General features: G+C 39.7%; 1 protein-coding gene and 1 long non-coding RNA gene across 3 annotated transcripts in view; one reads left to right on the top strand and one right to left on the bottom strand.

The window, feature by feature from the left end:
- Positions 1 to 267: 267 nt before the first annotated feature.
- Positions 268 to 16,817, top strand: LOC309807684 (uncharacterized protein; the record flags this gene model as incomplete). 2 transcript variants are annotated; one of them, XR_014294614.1, is made up of 4 exons in its annotated part: positions 268 to 802; positions 3,460 to 3,590; positions 8,396 to 8,544; positions 16,730 to 16,817. XR_014294614.1 is itself a non-coding variant. In XM_082627537.1 (3 exons), the coding sequence occupies exons 1-3, from the start codon at positions 694 to 696 to the stop codon at positions 16,793 to 16,795; spliced, it is 306 nt and encodes a 101-aa protein (XP_082483663.1). In that variant the 5' UTR covers positions 268 to 693. The 2 variants fall into 2 exon arrangements, 1 of the variants encoding a protein (XP_082483663.1); XM_082627537.1 differs by lacking the exon at positions 8,396 to 8,544 and having other exon boundaries at positions 16,730 to 16,795.
- LOC309807708 overlaps positions 16,216 to 17,355 on the bottom strand; it is a 66,822-nt gene continuing 65,682 nt past the window's right edge. The window contains exon 4 of the long non-coding RNA XR_014294648.1: positions 16,216 to 16,903. This is a non-coding gene — a long non-coding RNA (uncharacterized lncRNA). The remainder of the gene's footprint in view (positions 16,904 to 17,355) is intronic.

The following is a 17,355-nucleotide window of genomic DNA, read 5'->3' as shown; positions in this document are numbered from 1 at the left end:
ATAGAAAAATTCATCTTAAATTTAACTTTTGGTCTACTTCTGAAGATTCTGTTTGGCAGAAGTCATGGGTATATCTGTGTTTCTGTGTCCTTGAGATTCAGAAATGCCAAAGGTGTTCTACGATTCAGGAAACTTGAGTGTTTCTGCATGATACATAAAATGTATCATACTTTGGGATCTTTTTTTAAACTTTATTTTTGCATTTCTGCACATCTCAATACTTTTGTTTTAGTTAAAATAACTTGTTACTGTAGAGAACTTATATTTTTTAAAAATGCTGGCTTAGGGCTTCCCTGGTGGCGCAGTGGTTGAGAGTCCGCCTGCTGATGCAGGGGACACGGGTTCGTGCCCTGGTCTGGGAAGATCCCACATGCCGCGGAGCGGCTGGGCCCGTGAGCCATGGCCGCTGAGCCTGCGCGTCCGGAGCCTGTGCTCCGCAACGGGAGAGGCCACAACAGTGAGAAGCCCGCGTACCGCAAAAAAAAAAAAAAAAAAAAAAATGCTGGCTTATGTAAAACCTTTGTACAAAACCGATCCTCTTTTTAATGGGCTTGGCATCATTGTCAAGTGCCTTTTTGATTCCTTTCGACGTGTGCACGTGTGACAGTTGCTCTGTAGACCTTTGGTGCATCTTGATTCCTTGTTTTCATGCTTTGTCAAACGTAGTCTTGGCCGCAAAGAAGCCTGTAAGTAATGGAAGGAAACACTCTGCTGGTAAAGAATGCTACCCTCCTGAAGCGCTACCACCTGGAGTGTCTGGTTTCCGGCCATTGTGTCCTGCAGAAAGTGCAAAAAGCAACAGGTAAGCTGTTTGCATTCCCTGTCTTTTTCAGTCATTTAGAGTTCTTTATTTTGGAACTTGTATTATGTGGGTGGTCTCTGGTGCTTTGTGTAGAGGAAAAAAGGTAACTCACACATGGCTTGGCTTCTGCCTAATGAGCCCTCTAAGGAAGAAAAATTAAAAGTAATTGGGAGTTTCAAGTTGTTTCTCAAGTGTCACAACAGAGGTAACTCCGTGGGAGTCTTGAGGAGACTAAAATGATCACCAATTGTGCATGTGAGGAAAGTTTGATTAAAGGCAGGTGTAGTTGAGCGAAGCCCTACAGCACAGAAGTAGGAATTTGGATACGTGCGAATGGGAAAAAAGACATTTTAGGCATGGGAAATAGTTTAATGCAGAATGGATGAAAAATATGCATTAGAGCTATTCTAAATGAACTGGCTTGTTAACTCAGTAAATCAGATTTAGTGAGTCAAACTAGCATTACCTGATTTCTTATCCAGGGGATAGCTGTTCCTAGTAATTTTTGTCCCAGAACAGTAAATAAAATGGTTGAATTATAGCTTTAGGCTTGCTAAGTGAAATAGATGGCTCTAGATGATCTTCAGGTGACTTACTTGGTAGTAATCAGGAAATTGGGGATTAACAATTGCTTAAGAAAACAAAGAGAATTGATTTTAAATAGTACTTGAAGTAGTTCCTGTGTAAAATATCTGTTCAGTTGCTCATGTTAAATGGATGTTTCTAATCCCCACTGGACAACCGACTACTTTTTTGCAAATGGTAATGTGAATTGTTGTTGCATAAACTATAGTGTTGAATCCCCAGTGTTTGCACTTGAGTTTCACAGCTCTGTGGTTTCCTGTCTTCTTCCTGAGACACTTAATCGCAGGTCCATCCTGGTCACACAGGGGGGTAAATTAGAGAACGATTAATATCACCATTTAAAGAAGAGAGACTGAAATCTCAACCATCCTGAACATAGGAGCTGAAGGGGCCTCTCAGCAGTTCAGAGAGTTATTAGCAAGCCAGTAGGCTGAATTCTGTTGTGTTTTCTCCGTAGCAGAGCCCTCCAGGTCCTTGTTTTGAGCTTATTTATTTTTATACACAATTCTGTATGGATACTGTTCATACTACTAAATAGTTGTATTAACTGGGTTTAACTGGTCATGTATTTACATGAAGATCTAACTTCGTCTTGTTGATATCTTTTTAGGGGCTTTCCATTCATCAAAGATTGTGATGTATGTAATCAGTTGCTGGTGTGTAGCTATCACATTTATGATATATAGGGCTTGAATTGGGAAAGGTGGATGGTCATTCTTCTTGCTTTTTAAACTGACAGAGCCTTACAAGAAGCATTTCCCTCTCTGAAATAAATCCATGTAAAACATGTTTGGTCGCTCTCCCAAGGCAACTGTGTAGTTGTGTGGATTTGGCGCACAACGGGCAGCCTTGTGGTGATGTCTGTAAACAAGGAATCCTGTTTTCCAGTCCGCAAATCAGCTGTTACCCAGTGAGACGAGCTTGACTGCCATTTCTGACCCCTCACATGGAGCTGTCATACTCAAGAATGTTCACATGTTTTCAAGAAACGTTGTTTGCGGGCTATATGTACAAATTCCTGATCTGAAAGCCAATATAAAGCAACATCTCCCAAACCTCTGCTCTCTCACCAAGGCCACACACATTCCCTCGCTTATGGCCTCGTGGCAAGCGAATACTGTCAGTATCAGATTCTCCTTCCCAGTGGTCTTGGGAGACTGCATAGTTGCTCTGTGAAAGGCACCACTGCTGAGGTTGAGAGAAGAGCATCTTGGGTGTCAGTCCTGGCCTTGCGCTCCCGGAGAGAGGGGTGTGCACCTCGTTCTCCTGTTAGGGTTTTCCTAGGCTGCAGGGTTTGCTGCTTGTTGTCAACATGATGTCCTAGTGACTTGTCCTCTGCGTGGTTATATAATCCCAGCACAGTTCTTTATGATCTGTAGACTTTTATGGGGTTGTGGCCAGGTCAGTTTTAAATGTTTGGAAATGTCCTATTGAACAACACTGCAGTGGCAGTGAAGCTTGCTGGGAGAATCGTTGCCCTAGTTTTGGCTTAAGGGTGGTGAGAAGATGAAATTTTTGATGGGTCAGTTTTAGTTGTGTGTGTGTATGTGATTTATCTTTTAAAATTCTAATGTCTGTTATTCACAGCTTAGATATGTTGACTTCCTGATTATTCATCAGTCCCTTTACTGATGTATTTTCCTCTGAAAAACTACATTTTCTTCCAGACTGTTTTTGTCTGATGGTGAAGAATAAATTTTTCATTTGCAGTATAAAGTTGATCTGAGAAGAAATGTTTACCTTGGATCTTCACTTGGCTTCTGTGAAAGAAACTTAATAAAATAATATGGGCAATTCCCATTACTAATCCTAACCACGTACAACAGAGGTCTGTACAGTAACATAGCAAAAAGAAGTTCCTGTACTTTTACTTAGTCATTGCCTGTTTTACACTAAAGAGCAGTGAGAGACATTTATAAATAATGATACCTCAGATCACTTTTGTTAAATGTCCTCTAATATTTGGATATTTGGTATCTGGCTTGTGTTGTCTTTTATACAATCTTGTCTTCTTTCTTTGCACTTTAGTGTAACAACTCTGTGGTTTCCTATCTTCTTCTTGTGACACTCAGGTCCATCAGAATTTCCTGTGACTGTGACAGTAGAGAGTCCTTCCTCCTCAGAAATCGAAGAGGTCGATGATTCCTCAGAACGTGTTCAGGAGGAGCCAGAGAAAATCCGTTTGAAACAAGAAGCATTGCAGGTACAAAGTTATCACTTTAAAGCTATAGAGAAGATTATTTTTCAATCGGAAGGCTGATTGCAACACAGCACAGCTTGTGTGAGGGTTCTGTTTTCTCCTCCCACCTGCATTGTATCCCCTTGAATGGTTCCTTAAGCTTAGACCAAGGTGAATGGTGGACATTTGAACTCTAAGGAACTAAAATCAAAACATGTCGTTAGTAATATATTTTCCTTTCCTTAGAACCTTAGTATATTAGATTTAGGGAGAAGCTTAGTGATCATAAGATAAGGAAATTGAGTTCTGAATGAATACAGTCAGCTGATTCAGTGCTCTTGTTTTACAGATGAGAAAATGGACAGTTCTAGTTGAACTCTCTTTTTATAAGAGGAAAATATGGCCTCATTTTAAATAAAAATAAAGTTGAAAAAAGTTTTGATGTTGATATTCTCCTTTCCTAAAATCAAAAATATCAAGAAGCTACGTTCTATTACCAAATAAACCTGACCTCTAATGTCATTCCATACTTTTGTTTGTATGGACAGAAAAGAAAAATTGATTTTTATAAGAAATTTTTGCACCTCAAAGTTAATATATTTATTTTATTTCAACCTTAATGCAGAGCTGAACATTTCTAGTAAATAAAGGAACACCATTTCGGGGGGACCTTGTCTTTGTGCTACAAAGTCCACGTTTAATTTTTTAAAATTATTTAATATGATTTTCTCTTCATATGAAACATGACACTTGACAGGTTTCAGAACTAATTATCCCATTATTGTAGGACTACGGGAATTACTCTTTGATTTTGAAAAGAGTTAGTTTTTTATTTTTTAATTAAAATTAATGATAGTATAGAGAAATTTTAAGAAAAGAACTTAGAAAATTATGAAATGTTAGAGTAGGAGAAATCTATAGTTCATGTAGAGTTACTCCCTTTCGTTTTATAAATGAGCACCTACAATTTGTAGAACGTAAGTGGTTTATTAGTAAATGGCAGAGTATGACAAGACCCTAGAGCATCTAACCCGCATTCCTTGTCCTTTTAGTTGTGGTGTATTCATTTCCTTCACGAATAGACCACGAGATTGTATTTGTAAAAGCAGTAATAGACAGTGGGGAAGTCCAAGAAGTTTAAACACTGGGACCACAGAATAGCAGATTCAGAATGCACTGAGAACCCTTTTAGCTCTTCTCTGTTTTGACAAGACACTACAATGATGGTATCAAAGTGTTTAAGTATATATGCCCACAACAATCAAGAGATTTCAACATAGTTTTGAAAGAGAGAAGACAGGTGGAAGAGTGTGAAACTGAAGCAGTAGAACAGAGGAAAAGCATCACCTAGAATATGCACAGGGACCACGAGCAACTGAGGAGGATTCTGACCCCACCTGCAGAAGTAGCTCCGTGCTTTGATGCGCATGTAGGAGAGAGTGTGGAGTTAGTTAAAAGTGTGACTGAAATAGGGGAGCTCATTGAAGGGTTGTGTTTCGAGGAGTGGACTCCCAGCCCCGCCCTCACCCTCCTGAAATGAGATGATTTCATTTTGAAAACAGTGAAACTGGCGAGAACTGGGGCAGCTAGTGTGAGTTTTTACACTCTAGAAAATTGTGTTTGGGGGAGATCCTATTACAGTTACTGCCCGCTTCTTCCTGCATAAGAAGCCTATCAATCGTTGACTTCAGGGAGCTTTCTGCGCTCATTCTTAAATAGAAAATAACTGTCATTTGCCTGTTAGTTGAGTAAAGCTTACAACATGAGAGAGGGGGAAAAAGAGTGAAAGCATATCCTAGTAGGACCAGGGACAATTTAGGGAACAGAATAATTTAAGAAAAAACCCTAATTAGTATCCTGAGAGAGGTTTAAAAAGAGCTAGCAACTATAAAATAAGACTAGGGTATTAATGAAAAGGAGAATGGTCAGAAAGCAAAAGAGTTCTCCTGGAAATGAAAATATGGTTGCTGAAATAAATTCAGTAGGAATTTTAAAAATTTCTCAGTATATAAAAAAGAAAGACACAATGGAAAATGTGATAGAAATATGTTAGAGAGGCTGCATCTGGGAGATCCCACATGTTACTATTAGAAAGTCCAGACCCAGAAAAAAAATGGAGGGAAGCTGTCAAAGGGCAACAAAATTCCCCACAGCTGAAAGTAGACATCAGGCCTCAGATTGAAAATAGTTATGCAAGATGAGCAAGAATAGACTCATACCTAGGCACCCTTCCTTGTGAAACTTTCAAATACTGAAAAAATAAATTAAAATAGAATAAAATACTGAGAGGATACATCCATTCCAGAGAGAAAAATACTGGTCTCCTAAAAAAAAAGGTTAAAATCTGACTTTATCATACTTGTCATGAGCACCATGGATCCTGGAAGGCATTAGAAAGATACCTCCAAAGTTTTTCAGGCACATAATTTTCACCCTAGGGGTTTGTATCCAGCCAAACTATCAGTCATACGTGGAGGCTGAAGAAGATATTTTGTACCCAAAGAAATTTGAAAAATTGACTTCCTGTGCTACACCTTAAGCTATTTATAGAAATAATCCAGCAAAATGAGTCAATAAACCAAGAAGGAAGGTAATAGGGGATTCAGTGCAGATTGCAGCTAGTCTAGAATGGAGAGGCTTCTATTGATTGTGTGATTGAGAGCTTCGAAACACCTTGAGGCATATCGTACTTACTAGGTGTTAGGCACTGTTGGAAGGGAGGAAGGAGAGGAAGAGGAGAAGGAACTTGAACTCCAGAGGAGAAAAGGCTCTACGGACATAAACCTGAAGCACACTAGACTATGGTTGATTTTTAACCTACTATTGGTGAGGAAGGGAAGAATCCACTTCAGCTTGACACTATAGATGTCCCCTTTTCAGTGACACACAGGGGTAATGACCACCTATCTAATTTGTTGTCCAAACCGGAACTTGTCCAAACTCCTTACACTTCAACAGTGTAAGGAGGCACTCTAATGCTGTAACATCAGGACAACAGGTATAAACTGGAACAGCCCAAGGCGGCTTGGGGTATGTGGTCACCCTGCACAAGGGCAGTGACACTGGCACAGTATGGAACGAGGTGTAGTCTATACACAGAGACACAGTACATCTGCAGTGGGCAATATTAATTTCATTGTAATAATGGCAATACTGTCTTGGTTTGCAGCTTTTATTGTCAACGTGCATGTAATCACAAATAACTAAAGTAAACAATACTTAGTATGTATGAGTATTAACTTGGTATGTACTGAAATGTATTGTGTAGTAGTATGTACTTAGTATATATTAGGCTCTAAGTGTTTTTGCATATATTAACTCATTTAATCCTCTGAATAGCCTTATGAGGTTGGTGCTAATATCATTCCTACTTTTGAGAACAGGAAGCTAAGACAGGGAAGGAACTTGCCCAGGCTGTACCTAATTTAAGGTTGGATCGAGGCTTTGAGTTTAGGCTCTCTGCCTGTTCTCTTAAACCTTACTCCATACTGACTCTCAAATAACAGAAGAATTAACTGCACATAGAATAGAATATAAATTTCAACTTTGACAATGTAAGAGCTAGGTTTGGAAGGTAGACAGGAGGTTGAAAAAAGGGAAGATGGTATGAATGTCCTTATTTTACAAAGCGTGACGTTGAGAGAGTTTCTAGTTGATCAAGAATGTAGGTTTTTAAGTATATCACTACATGTCAAAGAGATCATGAGCAGTGGAATAACTCATGATGACATAACTTTACTGAGCAGTGTGGACATAGGAAAGAATGTAGAGGAACTAAACCCTTACTTGTTAGTAATTCAGAAAGTGAACAGATAATGCCTCCAATTTAGTGAGAAAATAGTCATGTGAGAATATTACTTGGAAATGCAGAAGAATTCAAAATGACAATAGTTGGATCTCCCAGGTGGCGCAGTCGTTAAGAAACTGCCTGCCAAGGCAGGGGACATGGGTTCGAGCCCTGGTCTGGGAAGATCCCACATACCACGGAGCAGCGAAGCCCGTGCACCAGAACTACGGAGCCTGTGCTCTAGAGCCCGTGAGCCACAACTACTGAGCCCATGTGCCACAACTACTGAAGCCTGCGCACCTAGATCCTGTGCTTCATAACAAGAGAAGCCACCGCAATGAAGAGTAGCCCCCACTCGCCGCAACTAGAGAAAACCTGCACGCAGCAACGAAGACCCTATACAGCCAAAAGTAAATAATAATAATAAAATAATAAAAAATAACAATATTTGACGTAAACCTCATAAAAAAGGAAATCCATACAGCCAGTAAACAGAGAAAAGTGTACAACTTCATTAAGTAATAAGTGAAAAGTGAGTCAAAACCAAGGAAACTACATGTCAATCAGATTGACAAATACATAAATAAAAAGTCTGGTAGTATCAGGTATTGTAGGCCTGAAGTACTATGGGAATCTTCTACCCTGTTTATACTGGAGTATAAATCGACACAACTACTTTGGAAAGCATTTAGCCCTCTCCATCAACTGAAGGTATATAAATAGCCTGTGAGCCAGCAGCCCTCACCCCCGCCCTGTGTAAATGCACCAGAATAACGGGCACAGCAGGATTCCTGTCCATGATTTGCATTAGCACAAACTGAAAACAAACCAAATGTCCATTAAGAGTCAAAAATAAATGATGTGTATTTGTACAGTGGGAAAACTATCCAGCAATAAAATTGAATGAACTAGAGCTACAGGCAGCAATGTGGATGAATTTTTTAAACCAATGTTGAGAGAAAGAAATAAGATAGAAAAGACTTCATATACTATGATCCTGTACATAAAGTTAGATGTTGACACAACTAAACTCTTTTGTTAGGGATGCATGCAGGTTAAAGGAAATGACTGTCAAGAAGTGAGGTTGGTGTTTAACCGGGAAGAGGGAAGGAGCTTGTGATGAGAAAAGGATATGGGGGGTTTTTGCGATGCTGACAAGTATCAATACTTTCAGATTCGAGTAGTGCTTATGTAAGTATTCTCTTTTTATTTGTCACATTCACAGTTTTGTTCTGTGCACTTCTCAGTATACATATCGTATTTTACAATTAAAAACTGCGTAAAGAATCGGTCGCTTCTTGAGTGCTGGATGTGGGAGTGGGATGAGACCGTTTCATTTTAAGCCCTTCACTACTGTTTGCATTCGCATGTTCATTCATTCAGCATTAATTGCACATATTCTATGTACCAAGCACTCTTCTAATTTTATATGTGTTTTAACTCATGTAATTCTCACAAGAGCTCTGTAATATGGGAGCTTATCTCCATTTTATAGATGAGGAAGTTGAGGCCTAGAGTTATAGAACTTGTCCAAGGTTCTGTAGCTAATGGGTAGTGCCAGGCCCATTTGCCTCAGAGAATCTGAATATTTACAATATAATCTAAAAGAGAAATTTAATGACTAATTATAAGCAAAAAAATTGCACACTAAAGAAGATGACAAGTTTTCATCTATCCAGTTAGAGAAAAACACACAGTCTGTCTTTCACACTCGTACATCTTATATGTACGTGTGTGGCAGGGATTTTCCTTATTAAGCAATTATTTATTGACCGTCTACGTTGTGCTAGGCACAGGTGCTGGGGATAAGCACTTAATAAAATACACCCCCTATCTTCAAATAACTTGCACTCTAAGTGAGGAAGTAAGCCAACAGTTATAGTAGAGGTTATATACCAAGTGATACATCGCTGATGGCAGTGTAAAATCTCAGAAATCTTTTGGAAAGAAGTCTGGAGGTAGGTACCTCAGAGCCTTAAAAATGTTCATTTGCTTTGATCTCAAACTCATTTTTATGGATTTATTGTAAGAATGTTATTCTCAATATGGAAAAAGGCCTTCATGCATAAAAACGGTTATTTTGTCTGATAATACTGAAAAGTTGGAAAGAATTTAAATGTGTAAAATGGTTAACCAGTAAACCCACTCAGTGGAATATTTTGTAGCCCACACAAAAAAATCAAGGTTATGAATCCCCTGATTATATGAGAAATGCTTGATTTCAATGTTAAATGGAGAAAAGTTGAACATAAAATTTGATATCCAATATGATGGGAGCTTTGTCCCAGAAAAATCACCCTAGCTGGTGTACAGAAGGGTGGAAGGGAGAGCAGATGGCAGGAAGGAAAATTATTCCAAAGCCTTATCATTAGTCTTACTTAAGTAATAGAATATCAAGCAATTTTACTTTCTAACTTTTTTGGTTCCATATTTCCATGTAAGGGACATGAATTCTGAATACTTTGTAGGAGGAGGGTACACTTTTTCACAAAAATTGAACACTGTGTTCTAATTCCCTCCATTAGAGGGAGAAACTGTTGCATGTAATTGCAATTTGATGTGCTATTTAGAACCAGTCAGGAATTTTAGTGTAGCTTCCTCTGACCGTGCTGAGGGTTTTTTGTTTTTTTGTTTATTTGTTTAGAATTTCTTTGAAATCAGTTTTAGAAGATTGATTAAACCATTATATTAAAAGTAGAGGAATTCTGCAATTTTTTTCCCTTTTTCCCCATTGAAAATTTGACTGGCTTTAGTAATGAACCATTAAAGAATTTGAAGTTCTTAGACTCTCAATTTTTTAAACATGTTCTGAATATAAAAATATATGTTCATTGAGCAAATGTTTGAAAACAATGAACTTCTTGAAGGAAATAAAAGCCACCTCTGCATGTACACACACCTAATCTGCTCTTTTGTCTTAAAAAAGTATCCGAAATATTTTGCCATGTCACTAACTACTCTTCTACATCAGAGAATTTGATTAAGCTTATGCATCATCTCCCAGGAAAAACGCACAGATATATTTTGAATGTAGCACTCCTGAAGCCCATTCATGAACTCTGGTTGAGACCTCTTGTCATTCTTAGTGGCTTCATAGCGCATTCCTTCAGACGATGAGCTGTTTTTATTTAAACCAGTCCCAATTCCGAGGCTCTTAGCTTTCTTCTAGGGTTTGGTTATCAACAATCTTATGACATCATGTTGGTAGATAAATCTTTGCCCACATCTTTGATTTCCTTAGGGTAAACTCCTGATGTAGGATTGTTGTTAGGTACCAAAAGCTACTGTCCAGAAAGTGATACCAGCTCCTCTCCCAATGATGGCATATAATAGAGTTCCTCATTCTTTAAGTGATTGTTCAAAGCAGTTAACATGTATAAATATACCTTACTGTTTTCATAAGTATAGGTATTATGATTGTTTATCACTGCATAAGAAACCACCCCAAAACAGTGGCCTAAAACAATGACAATCATTTATTTTGCTCACGAACCTGGAGGTTGAGTAGAATATTAATTCTTTTACTACACTCTTACTGACTGAAAACAATACCTATTTGACTAGCTCAGAGTTCTGTAGGTCAGAAGTCCAGGCACAGCGTGACTGGGCTTCCTGCTCAGATACACATGGGAACATGTGGGTTCCCTCCTGAGAGTGTTAAAGCACGTGAAATTTAAGTGTAAGATATTGAGCCCCAAACGTTGGATGTTCACCATAGTTTGTGTGGGCCACAGAGCTGAAATGAAGATGTCAGTCTGGCTGTGTTAGCGTCCAGAGGCTCTGGGAAAGAATGCCTACAGGCTTCTTCCGGCTTGTTGGCATAATTCAGATTCTGCAGTTGCAGGACAGAGGTCCCCATTTCCTTGCTGGCTGTCAGTCGGGGGAGAGTTTCAGCTCCTAGAGGCCTCTCGCTTGCCTTCCCTGCCGCAGCATTGGACCTCTTCAGAGCCAGCAATGGAGAGTCTCCCTCTTGTCCCTTTTGTACTTCAATTCAGGAAGAGTTCAGGTCCTTTTCATGGGGTGCCTGAGTAGGCCACATCCACCTAAAATAATCTCCCTATCTTAAAAGATCAACTGATGTTGAACCTTAATTCCATGTGCAAAATCCCTTCACTACAGCACCTACATTTAGAGTTTGATTGGATAAGTGGAAGGTTTGTGTACTTCAGTAAGTGGTCATCTTGGGGGCTCTGTCAGAATTCTGCCTATTGCAAGCAGTGTCCCCACTTCAAGGACCGAAGTGTCTTAGTTCCTAAAACTCCTAAGATAGTTTATCAGTGTTCATTTTATTTCAGTGACCTTGGTGAAGGGAAGACTACCACCTCCGTGAGCAGGAATGGCAGCCAGCTTCCTGAGTCCACAGTGTGGCTCTGCTACTTAGTGGTGTGACCTCGGCTGTGCTGCTCTACTTACTCTACTTCTCTGCCTCTGTTTCCCTCATCTGTAAAATAACATGGAGTTAGTGATCGTTCTTTCCTCGTAGGGTTTTTTGTTTTATAAATTTATTTTTGGCCGCATTGGGTCTTCGTTGCTGCTCGCCAGCTTTCTCCAGTTGCGTCGAGCGGGGGGCTACTCTTCGTTGCGGTGCGGTGGCTTCTCTTATTGCGGAGCACAGGCTCTAGGCGCGCAGGCTTCAGGAGTTGTGGCACGTGGGTTCTAGAGCGTAGGCTCAGTAGTCGTGACGCACAGGCTTAGTTGCTCTGCGGCATGTGGGTTCTTCCTGGACTAGGGCTCGAACCCGTGTCCCCTGCACTGGCAGGCGGATTCTTAACCACTGTGCCAGTAGGGAAGTCCCCTCTTAGGGTTTTGATGATTCGATTATTTAATACCCAGGGAACTCCAGGAACAGTGCTTGACTGTAAATTGCTTTAAAAGTGATTACTTTTTTAAAACATGCTTTTGAAACTGCAATTATGCAATTCAGGTATGCTAAGCAGGTTCGTTAATAGGACTTCCTGCTATAAAGAGACCCACAAATAAAAATAGAATTTTTCTTTCTTGGTCGTAACTTCTTATTTCTGACTTACTATGTTATATGCATATGCCTTTTATGGTGGGCTGCCACAAATTTATGTTGGAAAGAGTGGAATTTAAATAAATCTTTGCAAATTTGATAGATTTTGATCATTCATTTCACTGGCATGGTATGATATGACCAGTAGCAGACTAAAATCTAAGTTCACTTCTGGCTCTGCCCCTAAATCCTGATGAGACCAATAGCTGGAAAGGCTTTTGGATATTATACTATGAATTAGTTATAATATTGACTCTGTTTGCTTAGGAAACCCTGGAGCAGTGCCTAAAGCAGTTAAAGGAGAAAAGAGTAATAAGACTGAAGGCTGATAGACGAGTCAGTGAGGTAAACACGTTTCATCTGCTTTTGAGAGTGTTTTGGTTTTATTTCGATTTGATTTTAAGCCATATACACATATTTTGTAAGCTTTAGAACTGTAATATGTTGCAAATTGGTGGTATCATATGGACTTTTGCATGTACTGGTATTTAGTGATCATATGATCTATATTCCAGAAAGCATGTTTTTAAAGATGTGAAAATCTGGTTTTGTGTATGTGTGTGTGTTTGTGTGTGCTTTTATATGACATTAGCTTATTTCCTGTTCATGATTCTTTGATTCAAGAAGGCACCTTCTGTGCATGTATTGTATATACAGTAACATAAAAGACATGATGAGACTCTCCTGGCAATGAATTAGGAAAGTGAATCATTGAAATAAATTTAAGATATTGGAAAACTTCTAAGAATGCAATGAAAGATAAAAATATATACTATGAGAATTACATTAGGTAATGTGCATGAAAGCAGGGCATAATCTAAAAAGTTCTATCTAAATATAATTTATCACAGGGTGAATGTAGGGAGGAATTTTTGAAAGTGCATCCATTGGATTGGCAGACACTCATTCAATAAACGTTGAGCACCTGCTCATGTAAGGCAAAAGGGGCATCATGAACATTAACGGCCTTTCTGAGAAATACGAGAGTTGAGCTTACAGGGGGTTTTAAGTGCGTAGATGATGAGCAGAAGGGGAAGAGTGCACGGGGGTGAATATGTTGAAGAAGCCAAAGAAAATATTGGTGATCGTACATTTAATAAATTGGGTTGGGTATGATTTAGGACTTTTAAACGTAAGCATTAGATATTTTACTCACTAAAGTTAATTCTTAACATTCAGCAGAGTTGTAATATGTTTTGTTCAAATCAGATTCTATAACTCACTTTCTAATTTAAGGGAAACTTAAAGCAGGTCATTTTCTAATGTGGAATGAGGCTCCATTATGAATTGAACCAGTTAGAAATGTGATCTTTTGTGAAAGATCATTAATAAAACGGTAGCTTGGGTTTATTTATATACCACCTAAGTGTTATATAGGAAACTTTGTTGGGTGCCTGTGAGTTTTGGTTATTATGTGATAAGGTCTCTGTCTTTACTGGCGGAGGGTTACATTAATTATAAATTAATTACATTTTGAGTGTTTTAGTTTTGTTCCTTGAAACTAGGCAAGACTACTTTTTGTTTGTTTGTTTGTTGTTTTTTTGGGGTTTTTTTGCGGTATGTGAGCCTCTCACTGTTGTGGCCTCTCCCGTTGCGGAGCAGACTCCAGACACACAGGCTCAGCGGCCATGGCTCACGGGCCCAGCCGCTACGCAGCATGTGGGATCTTCCCGGACTGGGGCACGAACCCGTGTCCCCTGCATCGGCAGGCGGACTCGCAACCACTGCGCCACCAGGGAAGCCCAAGGCAAGACTACTTTTGATGACAATGAGAAAAAATCATGTCAGACGTTTTCAGTCTTCTTGTATAGCTGGAACATGAAAATGCCCAGTTAAGAAACACAACTTTCTCTTTGTCTGAAGCCCTTCATGCCCACTCATTGACAAGCATGATCCTGGATGATGAAGGTGTTTTGGGCAGCACTGAGAATTCTTTTCAGAAGTTCCATGCTTTCCTGGTTCTCCTTAAAGATGCTGGGTTAGTTCATTTCTCTTCCTGGCATTCTTCTCTTTGCGACTCTAATGGTAGTTTGCTGAGGAACTGGAGCAATTTTCATCACTTACGTGGCTATATTTAGCCAAATTTAGTGTAATTATAGGTAATATAGTTGACGTTTTAAAATGAGGAATTAAATTTTTTAAGAAATGCAAATAGGTGGGCCTCCCTGGTGGCGCAGTGGTTGAGAGTCCGCCTGCCATGCAGGGGATACGGGTTCGTGCCCCGGTCTGGGAGGATCCCATATGCCGCGGAGCGGCTGGACCCGTGGGCCATGGCCGCTGGGCCTGCGCGTCCGGAGCCTGTGCTCCGCAACGGGAGGGGCCGCGACAGTGAGAGGCCCGCATACCGCAAAAAGAAAAAAAAAAAAAAAAAAAAAAGAAATGCAAATAGGGAAGCCTGCTTTGGTAGAGTGGGAAGCCCATTAAAAAAGAGTAACCTGTAGACAGAGTAATTAGTAGGTATAGTTGTTTTGTAAAGACTAAATTAAAGGCAGTTTTCATTGAAAATAGTCGGGAATGCATAAGAATTTTCCTTTTACTTCTTTTGCTTGTTTGATAAGTTTGAATTAAAGTTATCTTTGCCTTAGACATAAAAATGATTATTAATCTGCAGGGGAGATATAGGTCAGTGGTTCTCAACCAGGAGCAATTTTGCTGAAAGAGGGAAGTGGAGATTGATAGTTGATGGAGCGGTGTTTTGTCAGTGAATGAATTGGTGTTGGTGTTGGGAAGGAAGGAACAAACACATTCTTGGAAACTGGAGGAAAGGTGGTAAAGAAGTGTGGGAATGGAGGTGTGACAGGCAGTGGACAGGGTGCACGGTACATATTGAAGCTGCTAGTGAGACAGTGGGATGTCTCCTAGAGGATGAATCTGGAAAGGGCTGAGGATTTGGGGGAGAGAGAGGCTTGTAGTCTGGAGTAGGATGTTGGCTTTTAAGATTTTAGAAGTAGGGCTTCCCTGGTGGCGGAGTGGTTGAGAGTCCGCCTGCCGATGCAGGGGCTACAGGTTCGTGCCCCGGTCTGGGAGGATCCCGCATGGCGCGGAGCGCCTGGGCCCGTGAGCCATGGCCGCTGAGCCTGCGCGTCCGGAGCCTGTGCTCCGCAACGGGAGAGGCCACAGGAGTGAGAGGCCTGCGTACCGCAGGAAAAAAAAAAAAAAAAAAAAGATTTTAGAAGTATTTCATGATTGTAGGTCTGGGGAAATCTAAACTGCTCTTCTGTGATTATAATAACCTTTGTCTTTTCTCCTTTCCTCCTCTCGTCTAGGCTTGGGCAGTTGGCCAAAATGGCTGGTATAGATCAGTCAGATTTTCATTTACTAGGTCGTCCCTCGATGAATTCTACTGTTAGTAGTCCACGTAAAGAAGAAAAGAAGGCACTTGAAGAAGGAAAATCAGAATCAAAACAGAGTGCCCCATAACAAATGCAAAATAGCCAAGTAAATGGACAGAACAGCACTTAATGATTCTAAGAGTGATTAGCAAAAAGGAAATGACCAAGTCAGGGAGAAAACAATAATGATCAGTCTCGAATAGTTCACATGCTCGGGAGCTAGAAGACTCTGGAGTCCTTTCCAAATCTGAGATTAGTAAATGTGTGCCCATTTCATGATACTGTACTTTTGTAAATAAGGAGACTGGAAGTTCTTTAGAAAATTTATGAGTTAAAGCAAACTATCCTTAATGAAGAAAGAAGACATTAGAGAAAATATTCCAGATTTTAAATTGTATAAATGTCTATTCTGTTCATATTTTATCTAGGTTTCTATTTGTATGCAGTCAGCTTACAATGAAGGAACACTAATGAAGGTACACATACTGATATACTTTTTAAAATAAGTAATCCAGACATAGCTAATAGGTAACATATTAGAGTGAATCACCTGGTTATGGGAATGGGAGGGGAAAACCTGTCAGCTTTTCCTCTAGCCTTACTTGGAGCCCCCATCAGCCAATCTCAGAGTGGTCTTGGGAACTGACAGCTTGAGAACACAGTCTGGTCACAAACTATATACGGTTTACATGTGCCTGGAGGATAGCAAAGAAATTAATTATCTTACAGAATAGGGTTTTATTTTTAGTGAGGGAAAGGAAATGGGTAATAACTACCCCAATCACCAAAGTCTGAAAACGTAGCGGACATAGCCTTGGATATAGCTAGGTTAAGCTGAGAATCACTTGGCAAGATATAATTACAAAAAAAACTGGCTCTGAAATCTTCTGATTAATCAATGGACTGTGTTAATAATAAGATTACAGAGTAACATTGAAGTTTTGAACTCTACTTTTTAATGGTTGGCTTTGTTCATCACTGAACTTTTGTCTTGTCTTTTGTCTTCCCCTCCACTTTCCGAAAATTACAGGTGATGCTAGGATTCCTTTGCCTCTCGACTCCTTCCGTGTCCCAGCGTCTACTCAGGAGGCCTTAGAAACTTCCAAAGACAACCTGGGGGTGCCAGTCACAGAGCAGCGGCAGGAGTCTTTTGAAGATTTCATTGCTAGGACATGTTCTCCTTCAGCAGACGTCATTTCTGGAACTGGAAGTCAAAGAAAAGAAGAGGAATTATCTAGAAATAGCAGGTCTTCTTCAGAGAAAATGAGCAAAGCAGGTGAATAGACCAAAAACTACTCTGCTAAGAAACAACCTGGGAAGGACCTGCATTCCTGCTCTGACTCACCTGTAAAGCAGAAAAGCAAAGGAATTGGGCAAAATAATTCTTTGGTTAATAAACCAATTAAAAGTGAGTCTTCGAAAAAACACATTTCTGTTAAGAAAGAGAGTAGAATAGTGACTGTTTCATCAAAGACAACTAAAAGTAAACTCAGTCTACTAGAACAGTCTGAAAGTGATACTCTTGGATCTGATTGTGAATTTCAAGAAAGCATCCATACTCTATCACGCCTAACGTAGGTCTAAATCTTTTAAAATTATGTTTTTGCCTTCAAATTTTCATAAATTACTTATGTTATTATTATAGCATATGGTGTT

The sequence above is a fragment of the Mesoplodon mirus genome, assembly GCF_964341445.2.
Source record: "Mesoplodon mirus genome assembly, chromosome: 7".
NCBI classification, from domain to species: domain Eukaryota; kingdom Metazoa; phylum Chordata; class Mammalia; order Artiodactyla; family Ziphiidae; genus Mesoplodon; species Mesoplodon mirus.
Note: the sequence above shows the minus strand (reverse complement) of the source record. Positions and strands in the feature narration are given on the sequence as shown.